Genomic DNA, 27,672 nt, shown 5'->3' with positions numbered 1-27,672 from the left:
TGGTGCATCCTTCTACTTTCTTTTTGACACATTTTTAGGTTTAAATCTTGGTGCATTGTAGTGACGTCATATAACTTCTAACTAATCATCCTAAAAATATAACATGCATCCATTGACACAACAATCTATTTTTATGTATGTTAAACTAATTTTGGAAACCAACTTTTTAGTCCGATATAAATATACATGAATCATGTTATCTATCTGATTGATTTCCTTAAAGAGGCCAATAAATTGATTAAAACATTCACGGGGGGACATTATATTCTGCCTTAATACTTAACATATTAACAGCAACAGATAACTCCGAATGAGTTGTGCACCCCTTTCATATTGATTATCCCAAACAGTTACATCATTAGGACATAAAAATGTTGTGCCTCGTTATTTGGTGACTATACTGTGTATTATTCAGAGAGCACTCCTGTGGCATCATGAACTAAGTCCTCAAGACCAGGTCAGAAATTATCTTCCACAGCTATATTAGAGAATTTGTCGATGGACCACACCGAGAATTTAAACGTGGCTCGTACTCACCAGGACAAGTCAAATACCAATATTCCGGTATGAACCCTCTACGTTATAAATCAATAGTTATATTATTTGGACTTAGGTGCACCTGATTTTTATGTTTGGAATATGGGCAGCGAAACTGTCCATCTAAGATGAAACTTAGTATTTGACTAGCTGTTTGAATGAAATAGTTCACCTCTTTAATAAACTCATATATTAATGTCTTTCATCCTTGTGACAATTGATTATACATCAAACTTCTTTGATTTTCTAATATCCATCTGTGATAAAAACTATGTAAAAATATAGGGATTTAATAAGAACTTTTACAACAACAACAACAATATTAAAGGGGCTTTTCTATTAAATAAGTGTTGAAAATCATTTCAAAGTGCCCAATATAAGAATTAACACATCGTCTTAAACTATAATCAACATTGTTTTTAGCATTTAACACATCGTATAATATCTTTAATGATAATAACTTTTAATTTACAAGAATTATAAGAGGGATATCATATACTTTCTTCTTACTGCAAATCTTTTATTATAACTTTGGTAGCGTCATATTTTATCTAAAAAATTAATTTTAAAAAATAAAGAAACTTTACTCATGAAAGTTTTGAAGGGTTGATTTTTGATAAACATGCCATCAAATATACATAAAAATTTGATGATGCATGTAGATAATCAGTTTTATTGAACCTATAGAGTTAATTACTAATTAAAAAAAATTATAAGAAAATAAACATTTAAAAAAAAAATATAACTAAAATTATATCAATCCATCATTTTTTTTGTTGCAGGCAAATCTGAATTGATTTCTACAATTATTGATATTTTGGATAACAACGTGAAACCAAAGATTTTAATATGCAGTTGATGTTAAAGTAATGTAATATTTTAATTAATATAAAATGCATAAGACAGACGTACCATTAAAATTTTTTGCAATAACTCCCTTTGGAAAAATGATGGGTTTTCCATTTATCATATCTTTTGATTGTTTTCCCTCTTTTGTTGCTAGTGATCCTTATAAAATTAAAGTAATTATTTCAGATATATAATATACAAATTAATTTAAAATAATATTAATAAATAAAATTTCTAATAAATTTTTGATCTCTAATATATTATGAAATTTGTATATTATTTCATTAAACATAATGACATATATCTGTGAGCTTTACATATAAAATATGTAAAAAATTAATATATATTAAAATTTAATAGACTATAAATTACAAAAGAAACATCAATAATATTAGTATTTATAATCATAATTAAATATTAAAAAAAATACTTTAGTATTCATAAAAGTAAGTTTCTGAATTTTTTCTTGTTCAAATTTGAAATTTATTGCAATATCAATTTCAGTTAAAATAATAATAATAGTATAATAAATTTGATGCAGAGTTAAATTCTTGATGAGAGTTGATAACTCCATTGATCTTTAACTAACATTAAAACAATCAAATTTAATAAAATAATTAATAAAGAAACTATAAAATATATTATATAAAAAATTTATTAAAGTATAATTAAAAATTGAAAATTTGTATGAAAGTACCTCTTGATTATTCTGAAGATTTGAAAATATCTTTTTATATAATATTTTTTTATAAGGATCTTAAATTGAAGTATATATATTATGTATAATAAAGACTTTTATTTGTCTCATTGAAATGCTTCTTGCTAATGCTACATATAATTTTTCATATGAAAAAACATGATATGAAAGATGAATCCCAACATTAGCAATTGTCTAACCTTGTGACTTGTTGTTTGTCATTGCAAAACACAAATGTATAGGAAATTGATTCATTTTAAATTTGAATGGTAGAGATTAATCGTAACTTGTACACAATAGAATTCGATGTATCAAAATTATTTCTCTAGAGAATTGCCCAAATATAAACAATGATAAATTTATTTTTAAATGACTTGCTAATCATTCGTGTCTAATTACACAAACCATTTGATGGATCCAAATTCCTTAATAACATGATTGGACAATTTTTCTTGAGAACATGCTGATGTGAAGGAAGTCTATTCGGCATCAACGAGTTGAGAAATTCAATTTGATAAAGATTTGAGATATCATCAGTAACACTATCAAAGGTAAAATAAACAAACTCTTCTCCTGAAAAGCATTTAATATGTTTTTGATTAAGTTTATCAATAAACTCATCTTTTTGTTAATAATATAATTCTTTCCCTAACATGTTCTGAAGATGTAACATTTTATTGTAGAAATATTATGTTTATTAATAAATCTTAAGAATTCTCATCATTTGAATATTTCATTATCATGTTATTATGAATATGCACTAATTCATCTTTAGTTTCTTCTTCATCTCCATTTTCAATTCTAAGTATGAATTCACATAATAAATGATCCGTTCTTATTCTTATATTTTCCTTTAATCAGAAAACTTTCATGTCTGATCATAAGTATGATTTTATCAAGCTATAATTAATCATTTAAAATTTAGATGTAAGTCTTATTATAGGTAACTTATAAAAAATTACCTCCAAATACAATAATTTTACCATCAAAATAATTAGAGTTATTCATAATATCTCTCAGAGTCCTATCTAAAGATTCTATTATGTCCCAAATTATAATACTTGATTTAATCATTAACTAAGCAAGTCCACTTTGGCTAGTAATTGGACACATGCTGCTTTCCGTCAAATTTATATTTATTTTAAATTTTGAATGTGCATCTCAACCTCCAGGCATAATTGATGCTACTACTCCTAATGTTGGCTTTGCTAATGTTATATAGCCATTACTTCTTAATGTTACAAGTATAACACGATATAAATATGTTTTTCTTGTACCTTCAGAACCATCAATAAAAAATATACAATTTTATTTTTTATTAAAGTGACTAATAATTTCATCGTATGCATTTCTTTGTTCAATATTGAGACAATGGATATTATTTATATCTTAAATAGGTGTAACAACATTTAACTCTTCAATCATTTCTTTATTATGAACATCATCATTATTTTCAATAAGTCATTTTCTATACTTGATATTTTTGACAAATCAAATCCATCAAAACAATTCCCCATTCTTTCAAGATATAAAGTGATACCTGATTTTTACCATGCATTCTTCATCAGTAATTATACTATTATTTTGATAATCATGAGATAAATTATTATAGTAATCAATCAACAATAGGTGAAAATTAGTTGGCTCACAATAAATAAAAATAATTACGAATAATTGTTTGAATACATATGCCATTTCATAAAATAATGTATCATTTAAATATTCTGATATATAATTATTCATTTCTAATAGAGCCTTTAAATATTCATTTATGAGTACAGGCGACACTCCGGATACTTTTATCTTCATGTTTTACCTAGTTTTTTCTATCATTTGAATGGCGTTATTTTTTTTTTATTTGGATAATTTTTTTTGGGACATTTAGGCCATTTAAGTCAAACTCACAAACACAACGCATACACGTAGACTCGAACCCTGAACCTCTTAGTTGGAAGCCTAAGCTCTCAACCAATATTCAAAATTTTTCTGTTTGACTTCGTTTTTGATTCACCTCATGCAGCACCGTTACTGTAACGGTTTCCCCTGCCCCCCGCGTTAAAAAAAGAAAAAAAAAAGAAAAAATTGTGAATGATCCGCCATGTCGCATTAACCTAACAAACCCCGCCGGCGCATCCGCACGAAACTCAGGGGTTGTCCCTCGGTGTCTTCTACCCGACTTATGCCGAGATTAGCTTGTCCAAATAAAACGCAAGGTTCCTCTCTTCCGCTTTCCCTTTCTTCCAAGTCTTCCACATTTATCGTCGATTCTAACAGATTCTATAACTAGTTGGAATTTGGAAAACCTTTAATCCTCTAGAATTCTGAGAATGGCGGAAAACTCAGCTTCCTCCTCTCCCCCGAAGCCCCTCCAACCTCCAAATTGCGGTGGCGACCAAATTTCCCCTTCCAACCCCCAAAATTCCACTCTATCCTTTTCCGTAGTTGCTCCCTCCCCTTCAGCCATCGATCACCCTCAGGTCTCTTCTGCCCAGCTCGTCCAATCCCAGCCCCAAATTACACCCTCTGGAGCCCTAGATTTCCCGCCGAAACCGTCGGCGACGTCTCAGCAGCAAAGCAGTATTATGTCCCCTTCTTCCAACTTCCAGATGCAATCGGCTCTCCAGCGATCGGGATCCATCTCACGAATGAACCAGCTACAGCAGCAGTTTGGCACAGCTATGGCAACCGGGGGCCCAATTAGGCCGGGTATGTACGTTGGGCAGATGAGCTTTGGCGGGCAGCAGCAGCAGCAGCAGTTGGGCGGTGCAGTGGCTCGGCCAGGGATGATGAGTCAGGCGGGGCAACTCTCCATGCTTCCTAGTCAGGCTGCTGCACATTTTAATATACAGTCTCAGATGCTGACTCAGGTATATATTTTTTTCTTTGAAAGTTGTGTGTGGGTGACGGCTCGGGTACTTTAGCTTCTCCATTTCAGAGTTTTTCCGCTGCATCTCTCATTCCTCGGAAGTTTGATAACATATAACTAATATATGTGTTCTTTAATATGATTTATTTAATCTTGATAATTTATTACTTTTAAGATTTCAAAATTTTAAGTTGCGCTCTGAGCTAGCAGGAGTTGTTTCCAATATTTTTCTTATGAGTACGTCTGGATGAATGTTAGTATGTTATAGAGAGCTAAGGGTTGCATTGCTTTTAGGGAATGGAAATTCTCTCCGTTTGGATTGAATGAAAATTGTAGAACGCATGAAGTAATTATCTTTGCTAGAAGGCTTTTTTTTTTTATGCTCATGGTTGATATTTTTCCCATCCACTTCTATAGCCTAGACAGAAGACAGCGATGCAAGGTGCTCAGTTCCATAATGCAAATTCATCAGGACAGGCAATGCAAGGTATGCAGGCCTTAGGTGTTATGAGCCCCCTTACTTTAAATTCACAGCTTAGAGCTAATGGGCTTCTCTCATATGGGCAACAACGTCTTACTCCTGGTCAACTCCGACAGCAGCTGTCCCAACAAGGAGCTCTCACTTCTCCTCAGGTAAGCTTCTAGTTTTAGCTCAAATTGATAGTAAATATTTGATTATTTGCTTATTTATACATTTATGATTTGTCATCTTTTTCTTTTATTTTACTACAACCATTTTTCCTTTAGACGCGGTGTTTAAAGCCTTTCATCATTGTACTTGGATGAATTTCTTAACATCTTCAATTAACTTAAAATTGGAAAGCTCCACACATAAAACACATGCATATGGTACATTATTTCATGACCAGGAGATCAATAGATATGATAACATGAGGGCTAGTTGAGATGACTTGGAAGCTGAGAAGGGGACTCTAGAGAGAATCCAAGGTGTTGCTTACAAGAACTTGAGCCAAGAGCATCTGTATTGAGAGAAGTCTAGGTTGATAGGGAACTTAAAAGAGCTCTTGAAAAGAAGCCCATGGAACCGAGCAACTTCGTGACTGCACTCTTTGCCAAACAATAATAATGGTAGCTTGATACCAATAGTCCATGATTTTGGTGCCAAAATCTGCACCACCTCATAACTCTTCTAATTAGAGTCATGATTGCCATGCATTAAATGTCACTTTTTGTAACCGGCATTCTTTATCTATATAGAAGGGATGCCGAGGGAGGAATATAAGTTGACCTCTTTGGTGTAAGCTTTGAAATTAGAATCTTAAAGGGGTTGTCCTTAGCCCCTAGGGAAATCTAGGAATTAGGGATTAGAGAGAGACTCTAGAAGTTTGAAAGCTAGAGAGAAAAGGAATTCAAGGAAGCATTCTATTCCTTCTTGTATCTTCCCCAGTTTTTTTGTTATTGAAACATGATCAGTTATTACCCCACAATTAATAATTTTGATTAACAATATCAATCTATTGAGGCATGCTTGATGTGTTTATTAGATGTTTTCTTTTTTTGTTTCTTGCTAGTGCTAACAAATCAAGTTATTAGTTTTGGAGTTATGATAGGAAGTAGTTGAGTTGTCAAGTAACCCTAAGGTAATACTTGAGTTCGCAAGCAAACCTAATCGAAATTAGTGAGAAAACAGAACGCAAACTGCTGTTAACAGCAGAAAATCAGCACTTTGCAGCAAATTTGTTGGGAAAAATAGTAGAAAACTGTGAGAAAACGAAAGATTCCACTAGTAGAAGCAGGAAAAATAGCAAAGATATACATTTCTTCAATTCGAGAAGAAGAAACAACTCTCAGATTCTCTAGCCAAGCCTAGAGCCCAAGAACACAAACCCTAGATCTCAAATCCTCTTCAAATTTAAGATGAAAACCTAATTATAACATTAACCCTTAATTAAAGGTAAATGAGAGGTACAAATTCCCTAAACAGCCCATAATTCAAAATTTTCCCTCCAAACAAGCATTACTCAAGGTGTGGGGCCCAAAGGAGTGGCCGACCCCCCTCTCTCTCCTTGCTTGGGCCGGCGGTGGTAAACCCAAACCGGTTCACTAGGGACCGGTTCAAGCAAAGCAGCCAGCCCCTTCTGGGCCGTCGTAACATCACTCCCCTCCCAAAAACTCACCTTGTCCTTAAGGTGAAAGTAAGGTAACCGGTGATTCACACTCTCATAAGCAAGTAGTCTGGTAGTTGGGAAGATCCTTCTGATCAACACTTCTTTGTTTCCCTTTTTATCCAACCTTACTCCTTCCAACTCCATGACTATCTCCAATCCTCTGTCAGTGTGGCTGGAAGCTCCAGCTAACTGCATGCTCCCCTATAGTTCTCCTCAACTGTGACACATGGAATACAGGGTGTATGGTAGCAGAGGAGGGTAACTTCAGACGATACGTCACTGCTCAAATCTTTTCTAAAATCTCATAGGAACCAAAGTACCTCGGCGCCAATTTCTCGTTCCTCCTGTTAGCCACTAATTTCTGCCTATAGGGCCTCAGCTTCAAGAACACCTTCTCCCCCACTTCATACTGTATGTCTCTCCTGTGTGTATCTGCTCGCTTCTTCATGATTTGTTGTACCCTCCCTAGATGTTTCTTTAACTCCTCCAACACCTAGTCTCTCTCCTCATACTCTATGTATTGTTTAACTGAAGAGACCGGTGTGTTTCCCCTCTCATAATGCATTAAGTGTGTGTGTGTGTGTGGGGGGGGGGGGGGGGGGGGGGGGGGGGGGGGGGGGGGGGGGGCTCTTCCATAGAGCACCTTGAAAGGAGTCATTTGGGATGCAGAATGGTACGAAATATTATACCAATTCTCCGCCCATGATAACCATTTAACCCACTTCTGTGGTGTTTCAGAAGAAAAACACCTCAAATATGTTTCCAAGCTCCGGTTCACCACCTCTATTTGTCCGTCTGTCTGTGGATGGTACTTCTCTTGAGAACAGTGCCCTGCATCTTGAAAAGCTTCCTCCAAAACTGGCTGAGAAACACTTTGTCTCTATCAGACACAATCGATTTAGGAATCCCGTGTAATCTAACAACTTCCTTGATAAATACTGCCGCCACTGATACTGCAGTGTAAGGATGTCGTAGGAGGATAAAATGTGCATACTTACTAAGTCAGTCCACGGCTAAAATTACTGTGAATCCCTCTGAGAGGGGTAGGCCGTCGATAAAGTCTATGTACACTTCCTCCCAAACTCTGTTTGGAAGTGCTAATGGTTGGAGTAACCCTCTTGGTGCCATTACCATATATTTATTTTTCTGGCACACCTCACACCTTGCCACCATCTCTTTAATATCCTTATACATCCCCTTCCAGTAGAGCTCCGATGCCAGCCTCCTATATATCTTATGTACTCCTGAATGACCCCCAACTGCACTGCGCTGAAATTCTTGTAATAAGTGAGGAATGTGTACTGATGTTCGTGACATCACAAACCTCCCATGATGTAACAACCTCTCTCCCTCTAGATAGTACCCATAATGGCTACTACTATCCTTCTTCAAATCTTTCCTGATCTTCTTCAGCTCTTCATTCTTCATACTCTCTTCCTTAATGTCCCCCCCAGATAACCATCAGTGGTACTGAAACTGCCAACTCATGAAGTTCCCCAACACATCTGGATAAGGCATCAGCTGCCTTATTTTGCACCCCCGGCCGATACTGGATCTCAAAATCATAGCCTAAAAGCTTTGACAACCACCTCTGATGTTCCTCAGTCACCATCCTTTGCTCCAACAGGTATTTCAAACTCCCATGATCCGTACGAACAATGAAATGCTTACCCAAAAGATAAGGGCGCCATTTTTGAATGGCCAAGATTATGACCATCAGCTCTCTCTCGTATACTGACTTCAATCGATCCCTGGTCGATAGCACCTGACTGAAGTAGGCTACGGGCCTATGATTCTGCATCAACACTGCTCCCAAGCCATACCCTGATGCATCAGTCTTCATTATAAAGATCTGACTGAAATCTGGAAGAGCCAACACTAGGACTGTCGTCATGTCTTTCTTCAACCTCCAAAAGCCTGGGTTGTTGCCTTTCTCCACAAAAAAATGTCCTTCTTCAATTGCTCAGTCAGAGGTCAAGCGATGGTACTGTACCCCTTCACGAACCTCCTGTAGTAGTCAGTCAATCATAGGAAACCCCTCAACTCCCTTATGTTCTTAGGCATTGACCATTTCTGCATTGACTCAATCTTTGCCTGGTCGGTCGCCACTCCCTCTTGAGACACTACATATCCCAAATATTCCACCCTAGACTGGGCGAAGCTGCACTTCTTTAGGTTAGCCTTCAGCTGATGGGCATATAGAATCTTAAGAACCTCTTTTAAGTGCTCCAAATGCTCCTCTATTTGGCTGTACACCAAAATGTCATAAAAAAAACCAGTACAAACTTCCTGAGATACTGCCGGAACAGCCTATTCATCAAAGATTGAAAAGTAGTAGCAGCGTTAGTGAGCCCAAATGGCATAACCAAGAACTCATAGTTCTCCTCATGCATTCTAAAAGTCGTCTTCTGAATATCCTCCTTCATTCTGATTTAGTGGTAGCCGACTTCTGGTTCATCTTAGAAAATACTACTGCTCAGTGCAGCTCATCTATAACTCGTCGATCACCGGAATGGGGAATTTATCTAGGATTGTCTCCTTGTTCAAAGCTCTATAATCCATGCAAAACCTTCAGCTCCCATCCTTCTTTTTTATTAGTAAGTCTGGACTAGAGAAAAGACTCACACTTGGCCTGACGGTCCTGCGTCCAACATCTTTATAATCAGCTTCTCAATTTCATCCTTCTGAATTTGGGGGTAGCAGTAAGGTCGAACACTAATCGGTGACACCCCATCATTCATAAGGATTGCATGCTCCTGCTCGCTGGGTGGTGGTAAGCCCTGAGGTGGCTGGAACACGTCCCTGAACTGCTGTATGAGTGGTTGCACCAAAAGTGGAATGTCTCCCTCTTCCCCCACCCTGACCCTCTCCAAGCGTTGTAGTTCCACCAAATATCCACCTCCCACCTCCTGTATGGATCTGATCATGGATTTGAGAGATACTCGTACCCTAGACAACCCTGCATCACCCTGGATCACCATCCTCTGTTCTTTCACAATCAGTTCCATCCTCAGAGCACCACAGTTGACCTTGCTCTCCCCCATAGTCTGCAACCATTTCATCCCCAAGATGACATAGATACTCCCCAACTCTAAAGGAAGAAAGTCCCTCCTCACCTGTATCCCTTGAATGGACAATACCACTCCACTGCAAACTCCTCTCCCTATCTCCACCTTCCCCGTGCCCATCATCACTCCATATCATCCCGTGTCCAGTAATTTCACCCCTAACAGATTTACAATATGGTTAGAGATGAAATTATGGGTGGCCCCACTATCGATCAACACCACTACCTCCCGATCCCCTATTTCTCCCCTCACCTTCATGGTGTGATTTGGTGTGAATCCCACCACCAAGCTTAGAGAGACTTCAGCTACGTCCAGATTTCACTTCTCTTCTTCTTCCTCCACTATCCTGGTCTCACCTCCCTCCCCTACTGGTTTGGAAACACTCTAGTAGACAGTCCTTGAACTCTCTCCAGCTTCAAATGGTCTGCCTCATGTCTCGACATTGGTACCATGCCAATGCCTTTCCTTCCAAACACAGTCCTGCTGCGGTCAGTTTCTCCTCCTCTGTCAACCCATTGACCGCAAAGTACCGCTCCACATTGTAGATCCAGCCATGTGCATCCTCGCCCTCAAAGATTGGCATCTTCAATTTCCTCACCCTCGGGTCACCCTCGTTTCCCCTAACTCCTCCATAACCTCCCACTCCTCGAGGAGGAAAAATTCCCTAGGAGAAATTTCCTCATTAGAGAAAATGTGTGCTTGTTTCTCTTTGTAAATGGAAGGCTGCTTTTATTGAAGTACTGTTGTATGGTGAAAAAATAGTAGGAAATGGTTGGAAGAAGAAAAATGCAAAGTAGAAATAATCAATCCACCAATTACATTTGCAAAGGAATGTGTAGGGTTGGAAATTGGAGACACAATCCCCAAAGGAGAGGAAGGAGGAGCTTTAGTGAAGCAAAGAAGCATTGGAGTAAGTGGCGATGGGGTTCTAATTGAGGGATCAACCATAGATGTGCAATCGATGTGTGAGAACGGTGAGTCAATTTAGAGAGTGAGGGGAGGGGAAGCCTATATTTTGCCTAAAGAGGATAAGGACACAAGTGGCAAGGATTTGGAATAGGAAATGAGAAACTAATTTGGAGATAGAACATCGATTCACAAGTGAGAGAGAAAGCATGGGTGTAGACCTATATGTTCGAGACATTTGCAGGGAAAAGTTGTGGCAGAGGCAATGCCTCGTACACAAGTGTGGAGCGAGCCCAATGCAGGCAGTAATGGACATAGAGAGCGACAATCATGCTGAGCCAAAGGACGCAACATGAGCACCCCATACGCGTGAGCGCAGGTCTCAACTTTCTTCAAGATGAGTCTCGTGCAAGGGCACTAGGTTGGACGAGCGATGAGGTTTGGTTATGGGGAGTTGCAATGAGATGAGAATATGATATAGTGCTGAGAGAAAATGAAAGCGGATGCAGTCCCATAATGATTACTGCTCCATTATCAATTCAAGTTTTCTCTCAGAATTTGGAACTAATTCATTTTTCTTAGGATCCCTAATCTATTGTGTCTACCCTTGCTAGCCTTATATACATGGATTCTACATGTTTTGTAACAAGAGACTAGTTTTGAACTCCGATCGTGGCTATCCCCGCTTTCCCTCTTTTGGTAAAGGTATGGATTGTCATGTTGATCAACAACTTGATGATTTTGATGAGAGTATTATTAGGGATGATGTTCTGGTGGATTGGAAGTTTTGAATCCTATTTTCCAGATGAGGATGTAATCAGAGTAAAATATATCATCATTCTCTAGCTTTTACCTTGCTCGATCCAATTGAGCACTTCTCCTTTTGTTGTTTTCCCATGCTATTGGATGCGTCATCTATTCGCTTCATACTTTACTTGTTTTGCTCTTTTGTATTTTTCTATGTACCATGTCAATTCTAACTTATTGTCTTTATTGTACTCACTATTTTCTTGTCATAATATTGCGTTAAAAAAAGCTGAGCTAAACTTGATTATTTTAAGTTTGAGCGGAGAGTGACTCTCAAGCTTGATTGGTCATCATTTGTTAAACAGAAAATCAAGTAAAGGAATTTCATGATTTTACCATTCTGATCAACTTAAACACTTAAAAAAAAACTCCAAGTGATGTATTCTATTTGTATGTCTTCTTACTTTAATTCTTTGTGGATAGTGAGTTTGGGCCTCAATTGATGATATGTGATTTGTTTGGTAGTTGTTTCATGATTGAAATTTTGCAATAACTGGTCATAATCAAAGGATATAATATTTGTTCATAAGTATCTGTATGACAAGCTGAAATTTAACTTCTAGGATTTTAACCTTTCTCTTCATAAGTATCTGTAGGAGGATTAACACGGCTTCCATTTTTACAGAAGCTGATTGGTCAAGGCTTGCAAAGAGGGTCATCTGTTGCAGCAACGAGTCCTCAAATCTCTGGTTTAACTCAAAATGGGCAGTCAGCATTGGGACAAGGCAGCATTTCACAGCAACAGTGGTTAAAGCAAATGCAAGCAGGGATGCCCTCTCCAGTGTCTCCATCTTATCATGTTCAACAACAGCAGCAAAGGCAGCAGCAAGCCTTTTTACCTCAGCAGCTCTCCTCCTCTCAGCTTCATCAAAAATCCTTGGGTCTGAGCCAGCAGCACATTTCTCAACTGGTACAACAACAAGCACAGTTGGGGACTACTCAACAACATCAGGCACAGTTGCTTCAGCAGCAGCAGCAGCAGCTGCAACTGCAACAACTGCAGCAGCTTCAGCAGCATCACCAGCAGCACCAGCAGCAGCAATCTCCTAAGGTTCTAGGCTCTGCAGTTTCAAAATCTTTGAAAGGATCACAATCAGGTACTAACATGCATAGTGAAAATTCAAGCCAAGGAACAGAAGCAAGCAATCAACTTCTCGGGAAGAGAAAAATACAAGATTTAGTTTCACAGGTACTCCCAAAATTTGATGGCTTGTTTTACAATTCCTTGTTTTCTTTACATTTGATAGCAGAACGGCTTGGTTGACTCAATGTTCTTATGGTTGGTTCTGAATTACAATAATTGAATAATTAGATGGATCATTTGTCAGGCGAAAGATATGCTTTTGGGATGGCATAGTGATTCCTCATATGTGGTGTGGAGAAGATTTGCATTAAAATTAGAATTTTGTCCATTGTAAAGTGCTAAATAGTACTAGCAGTACCCCTTACTAGTGACTTAAGCTTTGGGTGAAAAGAGGGTTGGCTTCTTGTGTATTGGCTCAACTCAGGTTTTTTAGTGATCCACGCTCCTATGGTATTGAAGTAGACAGTTCGACTTGGAAATGATCAGCAAATGTTGTAGTGTCATAGTTGAACAAAGATTAAAAGCAAATGACTTTCACGGTTCTCTTTCTATTTCTTGCAATTGCGACTTGCAAATGTCCTTTTGTATTATACCTTTGTCCTAGTGCGTAGTTGCTAACCAGCTCTACCACATTCTTTGGGTTTTGTTTGGTTCATATGTTCTGATTATACCCTATGATGAGTTTTTTGGTGAAGTTCATACGCTTGAATGTGTGAACTCTTGATACTTGAACAAATGGTTAAGGCTAAAGCTTCCATTTTGGTGATGAGGCGGAGAGCTTCAGATGAAGAGGATTATCAGGTTTCCACCTGAGGGTCTAATAAAAACAGGCTAAAAAATGGTTTTGGTTTCAGATTTGGAGTAAGCGCATGTGTTTTTCTTTCACTAGTTTTGGTGGTTCCGATAATTTCTAAAATAGGTTTCAATTTGGCTTTTAGCATAAAAATAAAATACAATTATTGATTAGTAATTAAATTTTTAGAATGGAAAGAAATAAAATATTGTTTCAGAAGAGATAAAGGGTAAAATATTTTTTATAAACGAGAGAAAACAGAGATAATGCTAATAGAGGACTGGGAGGTTTCTCAGCAAGTTTAGGCAATTAGGGTTGTGAAAAAAAATGTTTGTGATGGATGTGTAAGGCAAATGTTTTTGCAAAGTAGTAAAAAACATATTCTTATGAAATAAGATTTGTGCTTCAAATTGAGATGGCACAATTTTGTATTTTGGTTTTAAGTCATGTGGAACTACGAGCCTTCGCCCTAGTATGCCTCCTACATCATCTCTATCCTTCATGCGTGATGTATGGTGATGTGAACGGAAAGTGCTGGTGCCATGCTTTAAACAAAATAGTTTCTGTCGATAACACTGAGAACTCAATAATCATGTTAAGGCAGCAACAGTGCTGACATTTTTTGGAAACATCACTGATAAGCTTGGCAATATTGAGAAATGTTTGGTGATTGATGCGATGCTGACAATAACTAATCGGTTTCTGGTATCGAGCTGCTTTTTTTTTTTAATAAGTTTTTGAAAGAAGTTAGTTCCTTCTCGCTTTTGGTTTTGGGCAAAGTTCCTAATGATCTGTTTTCATGTCTTGTTAATTTTACTCCTAGAGAAGTGTGAGTTCGTCGCCTGGGCTTTATACTTTAAGCAAAAAATGAGCCTAGGTGCCCAAATAAGAGAAAGGATGTGTGTGGTTTGTTAGGTTCTTATCAGTACTTGTTGAATATAAGTGCATATTCTTCAGTTATGTATGTAGAATGTTATGCATGTAATTACCTGGGGCTGGTCCACTGTGATCTGTTGACCGTAGTTAAAGCTTCTTCTTGGTTAGAATATAATTTAGCTTCATTTACAAAGTTTGATTTGAATACAGGTTGATTCATCAGGTAAGTTAGATCCTGAAGTTGAAGATCTTCTTTTGGAGTTAGCGGATGATTTCATTGACTCGGTAATAGCTTGTCCTTGTTTTTCATTTTTTCTTCTTTTCTGTTGTTTCTATTGCATTAAAACTATGTACAGTTATCATTGTGTATTTCAGTAAAAAACCTCTATTTCTTAATTCCATTACCTAGTCTCGTTGCTTTTCTATTTTTCAATTGTTAATATTATTGCTTAATTTGGATTTTTCCAGCAGCACATCGCAAGCTTGCTTTGTTTAGGTGTTAATTTTAAATAGCTAATAGACTGCAACTCTACTTTAGAATGAATCACATGCGGTGTGCATATAAGTTTATTTCTTTTGCCTAATTTTAAGGTTGGATTGTCTTCAGTGAAGCACAACTGCACATGCATGCATATTAGCGGAATAAATTTTTTGGTCTTTGAGGATTTAAGTATGGTAATATGAAATAAAAAACTTATGCTATGGTTAAGATGGGATACAAATTACGTGTAACTTGTATATTTTTATTACTTTTTGCTTCGGAAATATACACCTCCCCTAATCTCATCAAAATAAACCCTACCATTTACCATAAGATTAGTTGATATTATTTTTACTCATTGGACCGGAAGGGATGTAGCTCAACAGTGAAGTGTCACTTGTAGGTTTGTGAAAGTTATTAGCTTGTGCCTAATTATCCCTAAAGTATGAGTTCTTCTATTTGGATTTGCTCTTTCCTATACTTTCTCATCATATTCTATGTATCAACTGCACACAGTTCAAAATTTACTTCTAGCATCATAGAAAAAAGAGAATAAGATTATAGCTTTTTCAAATTGTTTTTGATCTGAACTTAAATACGTTAAAAAAATAGAGAAAAATGATTCATATAGCCGACCCCACATAGTGGGATAAAAGCTTGATGTTGTTGTTGCATAGTTTAAACGAAATATCTCATTTACTAAAAAAAAAAAAATCTTTTAGGAGGATTTGGATTATTTAGCTCTATTTCTCTGTTTCATAAGAATTTTCCATTTAGTAAGAAGATTCCATTATTCTATAAGATAATACTTTTGCCGTTATCATTTTTTTGGGTTTTCAAAATGATTTAGATAATTTTCTTTAGGTTTTGTTTTATAATTTTCTACTCAAAATTGATTTCAAAACTAAGGCCAAAATAAACTCATCACCAAGGAATATGTTTATGGGATTTTCTTTAAGTATCTGAAAATAGCTTTTTTCTTTTTAGTTTTCAATTTTTATCTGTTTCGTAAATCACAAACAGCCATTAAATTCAATGCATGAGAAGTATCTCTAACTAAAGATAGGCTGATTTGCTCCAAATTGATTTATTTTCGGAAAGCTTACTACAAATTTGAATTCAATAAGCATTAAATTAATATTTGCCATTGGTTATCTCATTCAATTTTTTTATAAATTTTCATGCTTGCCCAGAATCGACATGATCATGTTCTTTTTAACATTACATAATTTATGTATATTTATGGGCATGAACATGTTCTAGTCATTTTATACCATTATATATGTTCACTGCCGTACGTGTGTATCATCAATTTAAATTTGTGGCATGTCAGTGCTCCTTTTGCAAATTCTGATACCGCATAGCTTTCTTCTCTGTAGGTTACCACATTTGCCTGCCGTCTTGCGAAGCATCGTAAATCCTCAACTTTGGAGTCCAAGGATCTTTTCTTACACTTGGGTTTGTAATTCAACAGCTAACCTTGAAACTTATTTTCTTTTAAGTCTACCTTGATTTCCGTGAAAGATGCATCTGTATTTTAGCAGTCTCAAGATCAATCTTTCTTATGTTTTAAGTGCTTAGCACGCGTAATTATAAAATAGTCTAATTTTTAATGATTGCTAGACTTCTGCATAAATTATCTATATCTTTGTTTAAAATAGAATCCTTTGCTGTTATCATAATTGCTTATTTTCCGTAGTATAGGAATCGTGTTTATTGCTTCATATGAACTGAAGTGGCTAACTATTTATCATAAAAATTTAAGGTTTATTGATTGGTAAATCTAATGGAGGTAACAATGTGCAGAGAAAAACTGGCATCTGGCAATTCCAGGATTTTTACGGGAGGAGCAGAGGAACCAAAAAGTTATTGTAAGACTTTCCTTCAAAGATTTTAAAACTTATTGTGCTTCTGTCTTCTTATGCCCGCATAACTTCATACCTGTCTCCTGATTGATATGCCAATCATTGATTATTCAAAAAACTACTGTTAATTGAGTTTTTACACCTCAATTGAAATTCCAGCTGTGGCAAATTTTGACTTGAAGTTGGATCCTTATAACATCAATAACTAAACATTACAGAAGCAAAAGATAGAGGAAAGAGATATCCAAAGTCAAGATAATCCAAACCTCATGTGGTATAAGGAAATAACCTATCCCATATGTGCCTGCATCACATTCAAAGGAATCCACATCTAACAAAAACTCACAAGATTAACCATAAAAATTTAAATCTTATGGATCGAAAGCTAATTAATTTACTTGCCAAAGGTAACTATTTATAAATACCTTTCTTTGAACACCAAATGTTCAAAGAGATGTTCGGAAGGTTGCAACCCCTAAGTTGCACCTTCCTCTCTTCTCTACAAACTTCTACAACCTTCTCCCTTGGTAAGTTGATATAATTGATATGAAATTAGTTCAAGTTCAAGTCTCATTTATTCAAGTGGCCTACACGACACATCCAAATCCAAAATCAAAGCATACGTGAAAGAGTATAACGATGTCTTGAAATTTGTGTGTGGGAGTGGTTGTAAGAATTAGAGATGGGAAACACCCTTACGTGTGGAAGCTCTTAACTTTATCTCAGAGATAAGAGGAACCACAAGTTTGCAGAAGATAACAGGAAGCCATGGTGAAAATATGACCACACATTTGAACTATAAATCATGAAATCCATGATGAAGTTAAAAATCACTTGAAATAGATATTCCAAAGGAAGCAAAGCTTAAATAAAGGTGCATATCCATGGAACTCTATATCCACCATATGGATTAAATGTTTCATAGACTTGAACTCTGAATCAACTTGTGGCTATGCCAAACCACATAAACAACATAATAATAGACAATCAAATTACGAAGAACACACCCAATTCTCATGAGCATTAGTCATATGCATGCTTAATTGAATTTTAAAATCAAACAACTAAATATAAATTTGCTCAAGTCAATTATTCAATCTACATTTTTATCTACTATAAACATGCAGATCTCTATCAAATCTATGTTGACATTTACCAAATCTCAAAATAAAATAATCAGCTCAAATAAAAAAAAATAAGATACCTTACCTCATATCTCTGCCACGGATCATACCCATACCCTAAGCAGACCCGCCGCCTGCTACAGTGATGATTCATTGTACAATTCGGTGCTGAAGACGTCCTCTCACGCATGCGAGAGACTTGCCTTAATCGCTACCCACCCTCATCGTTAAATACCAGAGCAAACGAAGCCTTTGGCTCCATTTCTCTCCGTATCTCTTCTTGCTCTCATCCCCGACTTTACGCAAAACTCACTGTAGCTTCCTCCTGCTCCTTCGACCACCGAACCGAGACCTCCCTTCCTCCCTCTCTACCTAGGCGACCGAACTCCTCCATTCCGCGAGCAGGAGGCACTGAATCCCGAACCCCTTCCTTGACTTGCGAGCCCAGGACGACGACAACCCTCAGCCGAAGCCATCCCCTCTTCCGAAGCCTTCCCAGACCGATGCATACTCCACGACACATCCGACTTCCTTTTACCTAGAGAGAGAGAGAGATCTTCCTCCACTCTAACCTTGTTGTATATCCTTGTGCCCGAAGACCTACCCGAGCTGCTCCCTCTTCCACCTGCAAGCTCCAACCGATATCCCTCTCTACCCATCCGCAAGCCCAGTCGCCTCTTTGCCCGATCTTAATAGAGGTAGTGATTAAGTTTATTAGTATTATTTTTATTAATATTATGATTTTTAATATTAGTTATTAATAATATTAATATTACTAATATATATATATATGTGTGTGTGTGTGTGTGTGTGTGTGGGAGAATGAAAAAAAAAGAGAGGGAAAGAATTATTTTCGTATATTTTTGCCACCCGTCGTCGCCATCACCTCGCCAACCACCATGGTATAACTTCCTTAACTCAGGTTCTCATTTTCGGCATTTGCGGCGGACCGGCAAACCCCCTTTACTCGCTCTCGTAGCACTGTGGGAGGAAACCCGGTTCGGCGCCTACGACGAGGCGGGTAATCACCTAAAATCCAATTTTCGACATTTGCGCGAGCCTGAGAACCACCTATACGTGCTCTCATAGCACGGTAGGAGGGAGTTCGGTGTGACGCATACGGCAAGGTGGGTAAGACCTGTAGCGTGGTGGGGATGTTACTTAAGTACATGTACATGCCCTTGTGATGTGGCATGGAAAGCCACCTGTGTTCTCGTATGGATACTTTTGAAGACCCCATACACGCTCTCGTAGCGTGGTGGGATGAAAAGATGTACGGCCCGGTATCCCCCGACGCCTATCATACACGCTTGAGTAGCGTGGTGGGATGTCCCAGTTTCTCATAGTTTCCCCTAAACGGCGGAAAAGTCGGGAGTCTGTCGAAATTTTCAGTAACGCGGGGGACTTGAACTTAAACTTGCACTGTGGACTAAAGCTTAAACTCAACATTGATTAAGAAGAGATAATTTGGAACAATAATAAGGACTTGGACTTGAATGAACTAAGATGAACTCAAATGAATTAAATCCAAACTTGAACAAAATGAAGAACTCATAATTCAATCTGATAACAATGACTTGCAAATTCAAACTTGATTTGAACTTGAACTTAATCGAACAAGGCTGCAGTGGACATGAACTCGAACCAGATTGAACACAAGGGACTCGTGGACATTGGACTGGAACTTAACCACATCGAGTGTAACTTGAATCATTACAAGGGACCTATGAACTTGAACACATCTCGGACTTGAATGGAACAGTGCATTGAACTTGCCTTAAATATGACATAAACAAAAAATTTAAATCAAAGTTGACCAAATGAAATGAGCTAAACAAGACCACTTGAACTTGTACTGTGGACTCAAGTTGAACACTAATGGCTTGAACAATTTGAATGCCAATAAAACATTTGCAAGTGTACAATAGAGAGCTTGTGAACCCGAGCTTGAACCTTAATTAGATAATCGAATTTAATGGATGCATAATTACCTCAATATCAATCATTGAATTTGATTATGCAAGTGTAGATCAATGAATGGCTGAGGAACATTCATTGAAATTCCAAATAGAAGTGAATTGTTGATTCATTCACAAGCAACAATGCAAGCTCTCAATGATATTAAGAGGCCATATACAAGAAACATAGTGTGCTTACAAGTGACAGCGAAAAGGTTGTAGTGAATACAAACTCACATGGTGCTAGAAGTTCTGTAATTGTATATCGCTGCATTCACAAATAAGAGAACGAACCATTATGTACACCACAACCTGCTTATGACCAATATTTGTCAATTTACAATCCATCAATGCATGATATCAAGTGGCATACAACGAGCACAAAAGGCATATGATGATTATGATAATGCTTTATGGGCAATATCAAAACAAAGGCAACTGTGTTCGATCCTTGCAGTCACCACGGTGTAGTGTTTAGCAAATATATCAATTCATTGCAAGCAAGAATATATGGGCATATAGCAAATGCAAGTGCCCTTCAACCTCTTATAAGATACCCATCATAAACATTAAATGACATCTATGAACAAAATGACAGATGATCACAATGAATATAGATGCCTACGAACTATTGGAAAAGGTCTGTTATACATTTAGCATGTTGTCTATGGGTAGATGTGAAAGACTCCTTGCAGATATTGAGGATAAGGAGTAATGAGCTTTGTGAATGAAGATATATACACATGATGTTACTTATAATCAAAATGCAGAAGAGTCAAAGTGAAAGAAAACACTAGTAGAATGTATGAAAAATGTGTATTTAATGCAACTCATTTAACCTACTAATTTGCAAGCAAACACCGTAGACTCGTTGCAAGTCCTCAACAAGTAAATATAGTCATTATGTAGCAGATGCACAGCTTGCCCGTATTTGATAGTTGAAGAATTGTTGCATATACAATAGGATACCCACTGATGACAATCAACTTGTGGATGGATACAATAGCCATCTACAAATACTAAAAGTCAACACATGATGAGCAAGGAGATTTCTTAGGAGTGCAATTCTAAATGATCACAATAAATGTGAACTCCTATGAGCTACTGTAGGAGGTTCGTTATACATCATATATGTCGCCTACAAGCAAAATGCAAGAGAACCACAACAAATACAAGCACTTATGGGTTAAAGCAGGAGATTCGTTAGTGCACAACAAGCTACCTACAGAAAGCAACAAGTAGTGCACGACAGTCTAATTGTACAAAACATACGGATAATCAGTACAACAACACGCCACCAGATCTGTAACATTCATGCAAGCGGATAGAAGACGTTTGCAAACGTTTCAAAAATGTCCTCGTACATGCACTGTAATATGTATGCACATAGATACACTAAAGCGGTAAATACAATCACACCCACATGGGCCCCGACGAGCATGTTATTATTACACGCGTGACGTCTAGGGATGTTGCGCGGGTTAATAAGTGAATTCAAGTTTGAACCCGATCATTCTATGTGGATCAATAGGAGTCGACAAGGTTCGAACCATCAAACAAATATACGATTGTGGGGTCTGGTATATTTGTCTTGATACATTCATATTAAGCCTTCAAGGCCTATAATAATAAGAATTCACTAATAAATGCACAAAGCCTATGATGAACCCGATCCTCTATTGGCAAACTGACCGAGTCGACAGGGTTCAATTAATAAATGGAAATGACCCCAAACACCCTAATAATGGTCTTGTTGAATGTAGATCTCAACCGGATGGGTTAATTCCAAATATTTAAAATTCTACCAAAATGCCCACAAAAATTCAATATCTCCAAAAATCCCAAAATTCCAAATGCTTAAAATTGAAATAATCCATCAAACTACTTAAAGCAAAATTCATCCACCCTCCGCAATAGTTTTCCAGGGTGGACAAATTGATATTTACTTCAGCTCACATAGAGCTAATGTCTAGTCGAAAATATCACTAGGATCCATTCTCAAATAATCTCTTGCCAGTAAGGACGTGGTATGTGTCATCTAATCGGTGGTTTTGCCTCCAAATGACACCGCAGAATAAATGTTTATGGCCAGAGCCAATACGTCTCTTAATGATATCAAATCCTTGAGATATGAATCAATAGGATATAATCGATAAGGAACAAAGCCCTCTGTTAACTAAGGTGGATTCAAATTTGTCCCTTTAGACAAACATCCACCCCAGGTCTACAAGGTCCCCTTGGACGAAGCAACCTATGGCTGCCGACAAGTATATTTCTGTCATGTTGGATCGACTACCTCCTCTAACTAAGTAGACCATGGACCACGATTGCCCAGGACAACGGAACCATGAGATCTTGATCGGGTCCATCATCCATTCCCCCACCATCTGCTTCAAGTGCAAGATGGTGAAATTTCTAATTTTAAATATCAAATTTTCAAATCTTCAAACTTTCCAAATACCCATGCCAATGCTGCTACTATATGTCAGATAACACGTATATTCTACGTATCTGATTGACGACTAGCTTTAATCGAAAGTTCTCTCTCGTTATCGGGAGGGGTAATTAACTATAGGGGCTTGCGCCTATAGGAAACCAGAACTCAGATCATAAAGTCCTCGCAAAATGAGGGCGAAATATCTACGTAGTGTCTTATCTACAAACCCATTTGCCTTTCCAAAATTTACCCCGGAACTTAAATTTGTTAAAACTCGCCTGAAGAGAAAAAAACAACAGCGGACGGAGGCCGGGGCCGAATTTTCGGAGCCCACAATCTATCAAGCTTGGACATGTGGCTTTGATGAATTTAATATTTGTTATTCATCAAGCAAATTAGCACATAAATTTTGCACTTCTTACAAGTTATATTTGAAATACACCATAAACAGTGGATAATATTTTATTATTTAAAATAGCTTCAAGAATAAGTTGTGTACATTTTCCTAACAAAGTGTTGAATGTAAATTTATAAGGAGGAGATGACAAAAGAGAATAATCTAATGAATTGACAACGAGATCTTGAAATAAGGTCAAATCTTACACATTAAAGACTTGATTAATGCCATAACTTCATGAAATTTCTAATTTATAGTTCCAATGTGCTTTAAATTTAAGTGATATTGCCTTTTTATTCCATTCAAAATTTTAAACATTTTTGAAGGAAGCCTTTCTAAAGTCTAACATACCATTACTTTATACCTAGCTCCAATGTCACTTGTGGAGTTGGAATTGACTTCATAAGTATGGTAAAGAAATACTGTATAGCCTAGGGAAGCATTAAAGTTAAACGGCCTTAAATAAATATAATAATGATGTTTAAAAGATTATTTTTGGAAACACTAATGAAAAAATTGATCGGAATGAATGGCATGTCAACCGAGGCACATGTTCAGTATAACATAGGGCATATGGTCTAGTAGCTTAATCTAAGCTAAAAAAATTTATAAATAAGGTTGCTTTTTCAAAATATTAACCTTAGTTAACATAAGGCGTAGGTTATGATCTGATATTTTGAGGCTTGAAGTAGTTTGTTTGAACCATTTTTTGAAAATTTATATATCGGCTTACTTGGTCAGGCAATAAATTATCCATTATTTCACAGAACAATTTTTCAATTTAATATTTTAAACTTAGTCTTCAATTTGAAAATTTTCTAATCAAGTTGAATCTCAAAGAAAGAATATTCAACCAGAAATAACTTACTGAATTATTCAATCTACTATCAAATAAAAGGCTCTAAATTGGTGGCGTAAAGCTCATTGGTTGAACTCTTTCCTCATATTCGATCTTATTTTCTTTAGTAAAAAATTCTGCCAGCAGATAGTTTCATCATGATATTAATCACGCAAATGTTATGCCCTTGGGATATGTACCTCAATTTTCTGTGGAAGTCTATTTGGAGTTGGATATTTGATTTTTCCTGATTGTAATTCTAGTACGTATTTTTTGTTTGACTCGTTATTTTCACCAAATGAACCACATGCTATATTGGATATGGATCATTAAATGTACTTATCTATTGGCTCCTGATTTTATCCTCATATTGGAACTTTCTATGTCACTATCAATATTCAATACTTATGACTTTGACGTGATCTTTAAACTTCACATTGCTTCTTTGTTTCTCCGGATATCTTCCAAAATAATGGAGCTTGTTTACCTCCATCTATCTGTAGAAACATCATCGTCTGGAACTTTAATGTTTGCATAGGCTTCTGATAAATCTTTATTCCTACAAATAAGAAAGGGATAGTTTACAATTTACTTCTGTTTCTTATTGATATGATTGTTCTATGACTGCAGGCTCCAATCGATGTGCACAAAAAACGGCTTGAACTGGTAATCAGGAAACATATTGAGTTTCATTCCCCTTTAGATTCTATTTCAGTTTAAGTTGGTAGCTAAACATTGACCATTCTGCAATTCAAATTACTATTAAGACTTGATGCCCCGCTACTCTTTTTCGAAATTACAAAGGATTTCAAAATGCTTGTTTGAAAATTAACAGATTTGCTCGCTCATCTAAGAATTTCTAATGTGGGATGGTCATTTCTTTGCTAAAACCATGCTCATCCAAAGCTATATTTTATAAGAGGGCTATAACATACATTTTGAATTTCCTGCCCTCTCAATGGAAGTGAACAAAATAGGCAGATTTGATGGTTTGATAAAGAGTTATTACCTTATGCATTGACAAAGGAAAATTGCATCAGGTGAGGGCATTGATGGAGTCGCAACAGTTGGAAAGAGATCCAGCCATTGGAAAAGTCACATTTAAACAGGCTGGAAGCAATTCATCCATGGATCGGATGATAAAATCTTCACCTCCTTCAGAGTTGCCGTCCATTCCTGCAAATAGCTCCCATGTTTTGCAGAAAATACCACGATTTTAGTAATTCTTCATCTTGGAATGCTACTCCTCCATTGCGTTCTGTTCTGGTGAAAATTGGTGAGTAAAAACCTTTATTGGATTTGTGCATGATTGTTCTTTGTCACTTAAATTAACTAGAAACAAATTAAGCAGGGAGTTGAGTTATAGTCTCGGAGATAGGGGCGGATCCAGCCTTAATTTTCAGGGGGGGATTGTCCAAAAAGTGTTGAGATTTTTTTTTTGTTCTGAAGTCGGCTCGATTCCTATATGTTCATATCCTTGATCGTGTACGTGTTGCAAGATATGTCGGGGGGGGGGGGGGGTCCAAGGGGGCAACGCCATTGGGTCGGGTCGGCCATAGTATTTTAAAACTTTTAGGGAGGGCAATTGCCTACAAATCCATGTAATAAAGATTAAAAAGTAGATGTAGTGGAACAAATTACCTAAATAATCATATAATAATTTTTTTTTAAAATTTTCCCCTCGGCATAAGGTGGATCTGCTCTTGCCTGTAGATGAACGTAGTCAAAAATTTCATCTAGGAAGTTCTCCAAATTCCAAAATATGTCCTGATTTGAAGTTGTACCCAAATGTAGTGCTTGACTGGAATGAATGACATAGAAGCATTCATGATGCCAATATTTTGAGAGCTTGAATTGCTAGGATGAACATTATCTGTTGCTTCTTATATTCTTTTTTAGAATACAGTCCATTACTGCTCGTCTACATCTCATAAACTAATTTTCATGGTAATTACAGATGGGAAAAAAGCTCAACCACCTCATTTCTGGAAGCTGTAATTTTATTCATTCGTGGATGGAAATGTTCTTGGCTGTTCAATAGCATCACTAGCCTATCAGGTTGGCATGTTCAGCTGTTTTGGTGTAAATAAATAGGAATTGAGTGTAGTGGGTAAATACTAGCCTTCTTCATATCCGCTCAAGGATGTCTGCATTGTAATCAGTAACAGCTGCAGTGTCCTTCAGATCATTGGTGCATAGAGCTGTTAGGTTATAAAAAATTGAACAGACAACTTTGGCAATCCACTTCAGCTTGTTTATGTGTGTATGTATAATGGTGTTATGAAATTTTTATTCTACAGATGATGAATTTTCATCCAGCTTTCTCAGAAGCTTTACTCTGTGCTGTTTCCTTGTCGGCGATTTCAGGCATCTGTTGTGTCGTCATGCTACAGCTTGGTAGTTAATCTTCTTCGCAAAACTTTATTTTTGTGTGTGTAGCTGTGTCAAAAATGGACCCAATTGAAACATTAATATGTTTGATAAATTTAATACATTATTAATCAATAAATAAGTAGATTGTTATTTTATATAAAATATAATTTAATTTACTTAATTAGAGTTTCAAAATTAAGTTCAAATTTAATTGATTTCAAAAAAAAATTTATTCAACCTTAATTCTTGAACATAATATTGATGGGAAAAATATTGAGTATTTAATGAGTAATAAGAAAGAATTATTTCTATATTTATTTTTTGGGAATAGTTCTGATCTTTAATATAACATTGTTATTGTTAGGTTTCAAGTCCGAGATGAGAAAGTAGATGATAACATTAGGTAGTCGACAATCAGCATAAAATATATTGAATAATTATGACATGAATCCTTTAATACATTGTGTTAATGCTAGAGCACTTTCTGAAAGCGACATGCTATATGACTTAAATACTATGACAAGTGTGCAAGAGCCACTGCAGCAAAACTCGGGTGCAGTGTTAAATAAACAAGAGTTCTCACATCAAGGATAAATGTGGGCAATGAAGCCAATTGATGAAATTAAAACTAGGATATAAATTTTGAATATAGGTTCTCTTACAGAAAAATTAATGGAATTAATATATATTATGATTCATATGAAGATAAATATTATATGCATTCAATAAAATAAATGAGATGGAGAGAATGTTAAGGAGTGATAATTTATGATTTAAATTATGGTATTATGTTAAAAAGTTTTATTAGAAATAGTGCATGTGTGATTATAAATAAAATTTTAAAGAATAATGCTATAAAATTAATGGAATTTGGGATAGAATTATAACTTCAAAGATTGTTATTGATGCTAAGATTATTAATATTATAAGTATTTATACTTTTCAAGCAAGTTTAGATATGGGTTCAAAACTAAAATTTTGGAATGACTTAGAAGAATTATGTTGGTAGAGAGGTAGATGATTTTAAAAGTATTCATGTTGGCTATAGATTTAGAGCGACTAATAAAGGTCATAAGATCATATTAGATTTTTTTAGCTTATGATTTTTTAAGTGCTAATATCATATTTAAGAAAAGAGAGAGCATCTAATAACTTATAAGAATGAATATATTAAAACTAAGATTGATTATTTTCTTATAATAAAAATAGATCGTTTAGATTGCAAATATTATAAAGTTATTTTGAGTGAAAGTTTATGTACGCAATATCGCTTATTAGTTTTAAATTTTAAGATGAAGGGATAAATAAAAATAATTAAAGTTAAACATTATTTTAGGATTAGATGGGTGCTTTTAAAGAATGTTAATAAAAATATTTTTAAGAGTAAGATACTCAATCTTAAGATTTTGTCTGTGCATGATGCATCTAATATTATGTGGGAAAAAGTAGCTAAAATATTAAAAATATTATAAATGATGTATTTGCAGTATCAAAGAAAAATGCTCATAATAGTAAAAATAGTTGGTGGTTAAATCAAAATGTACCAGAAAAATATAAAAAATAAGAAGATTTTTTTTTTTTTATAAA

At 36.1% G+C, this 27,672-nt stretch overlaps 1 protein-coding gene across 1 annotated transcript; it reads left to right on the top strand.

The window, feature by feature from the left end:
• Window positions 1-4,161: 4,161 nt before the first annotated feature.
• On the top strand, window positions 4,162-26,051 carry LOC110100355 (transcription initiation factor TFIID subunit 12b). Its single transcript, XM_020827806.2, has 9 exons — window positions 4,162-4,950; window positions 5,367-5,582; window positions 12,485-13,048; window positions 14,823-14,897; window positions 16,473-16,551; window positions 16,900-16,964; window positions 24,343-24,378; window positions 24,753-24,988; window positions 25,670-26,051. Exons 1-8 carry the CDS (start codon window positions 4,411-4,413, stop codon window positions 24,930-24,932), a joined length of 1,755 nt encoding a protein of 584 aa, XP_020683465.1. The 5' UTR covers window positions 4,162-4,410; the 3' UTR covers window positions 24,933-24,988; window positions 25,670-26,051.
• The last annotated feature ends 1,621 nt before the right edge of the window (window positions 26,052-27,672 follow it).

This window comes from Dendrobium catenatum, unplaced genomic scaffold (genome assembly GCF_001605985.2).
Source record: "Dendrobium catenatum unplaced genomic scaffold, ASM160598v2 fragScaff_scaffold_763, whole genome shotgun sequence".
Classification (NCBI taxonomy): Eukaryota; Viridiplantae; Streptophyta; class Magnoliopsida; order Asparagales; family Orchidaceae; genus Dendrobium; species Dendrobium catenatum.
The sequence above is the reverse complement of the archived record's forward strand: the minus strand, read 5'-3'. Positions and strand labels throughout refer to the sequence as shown.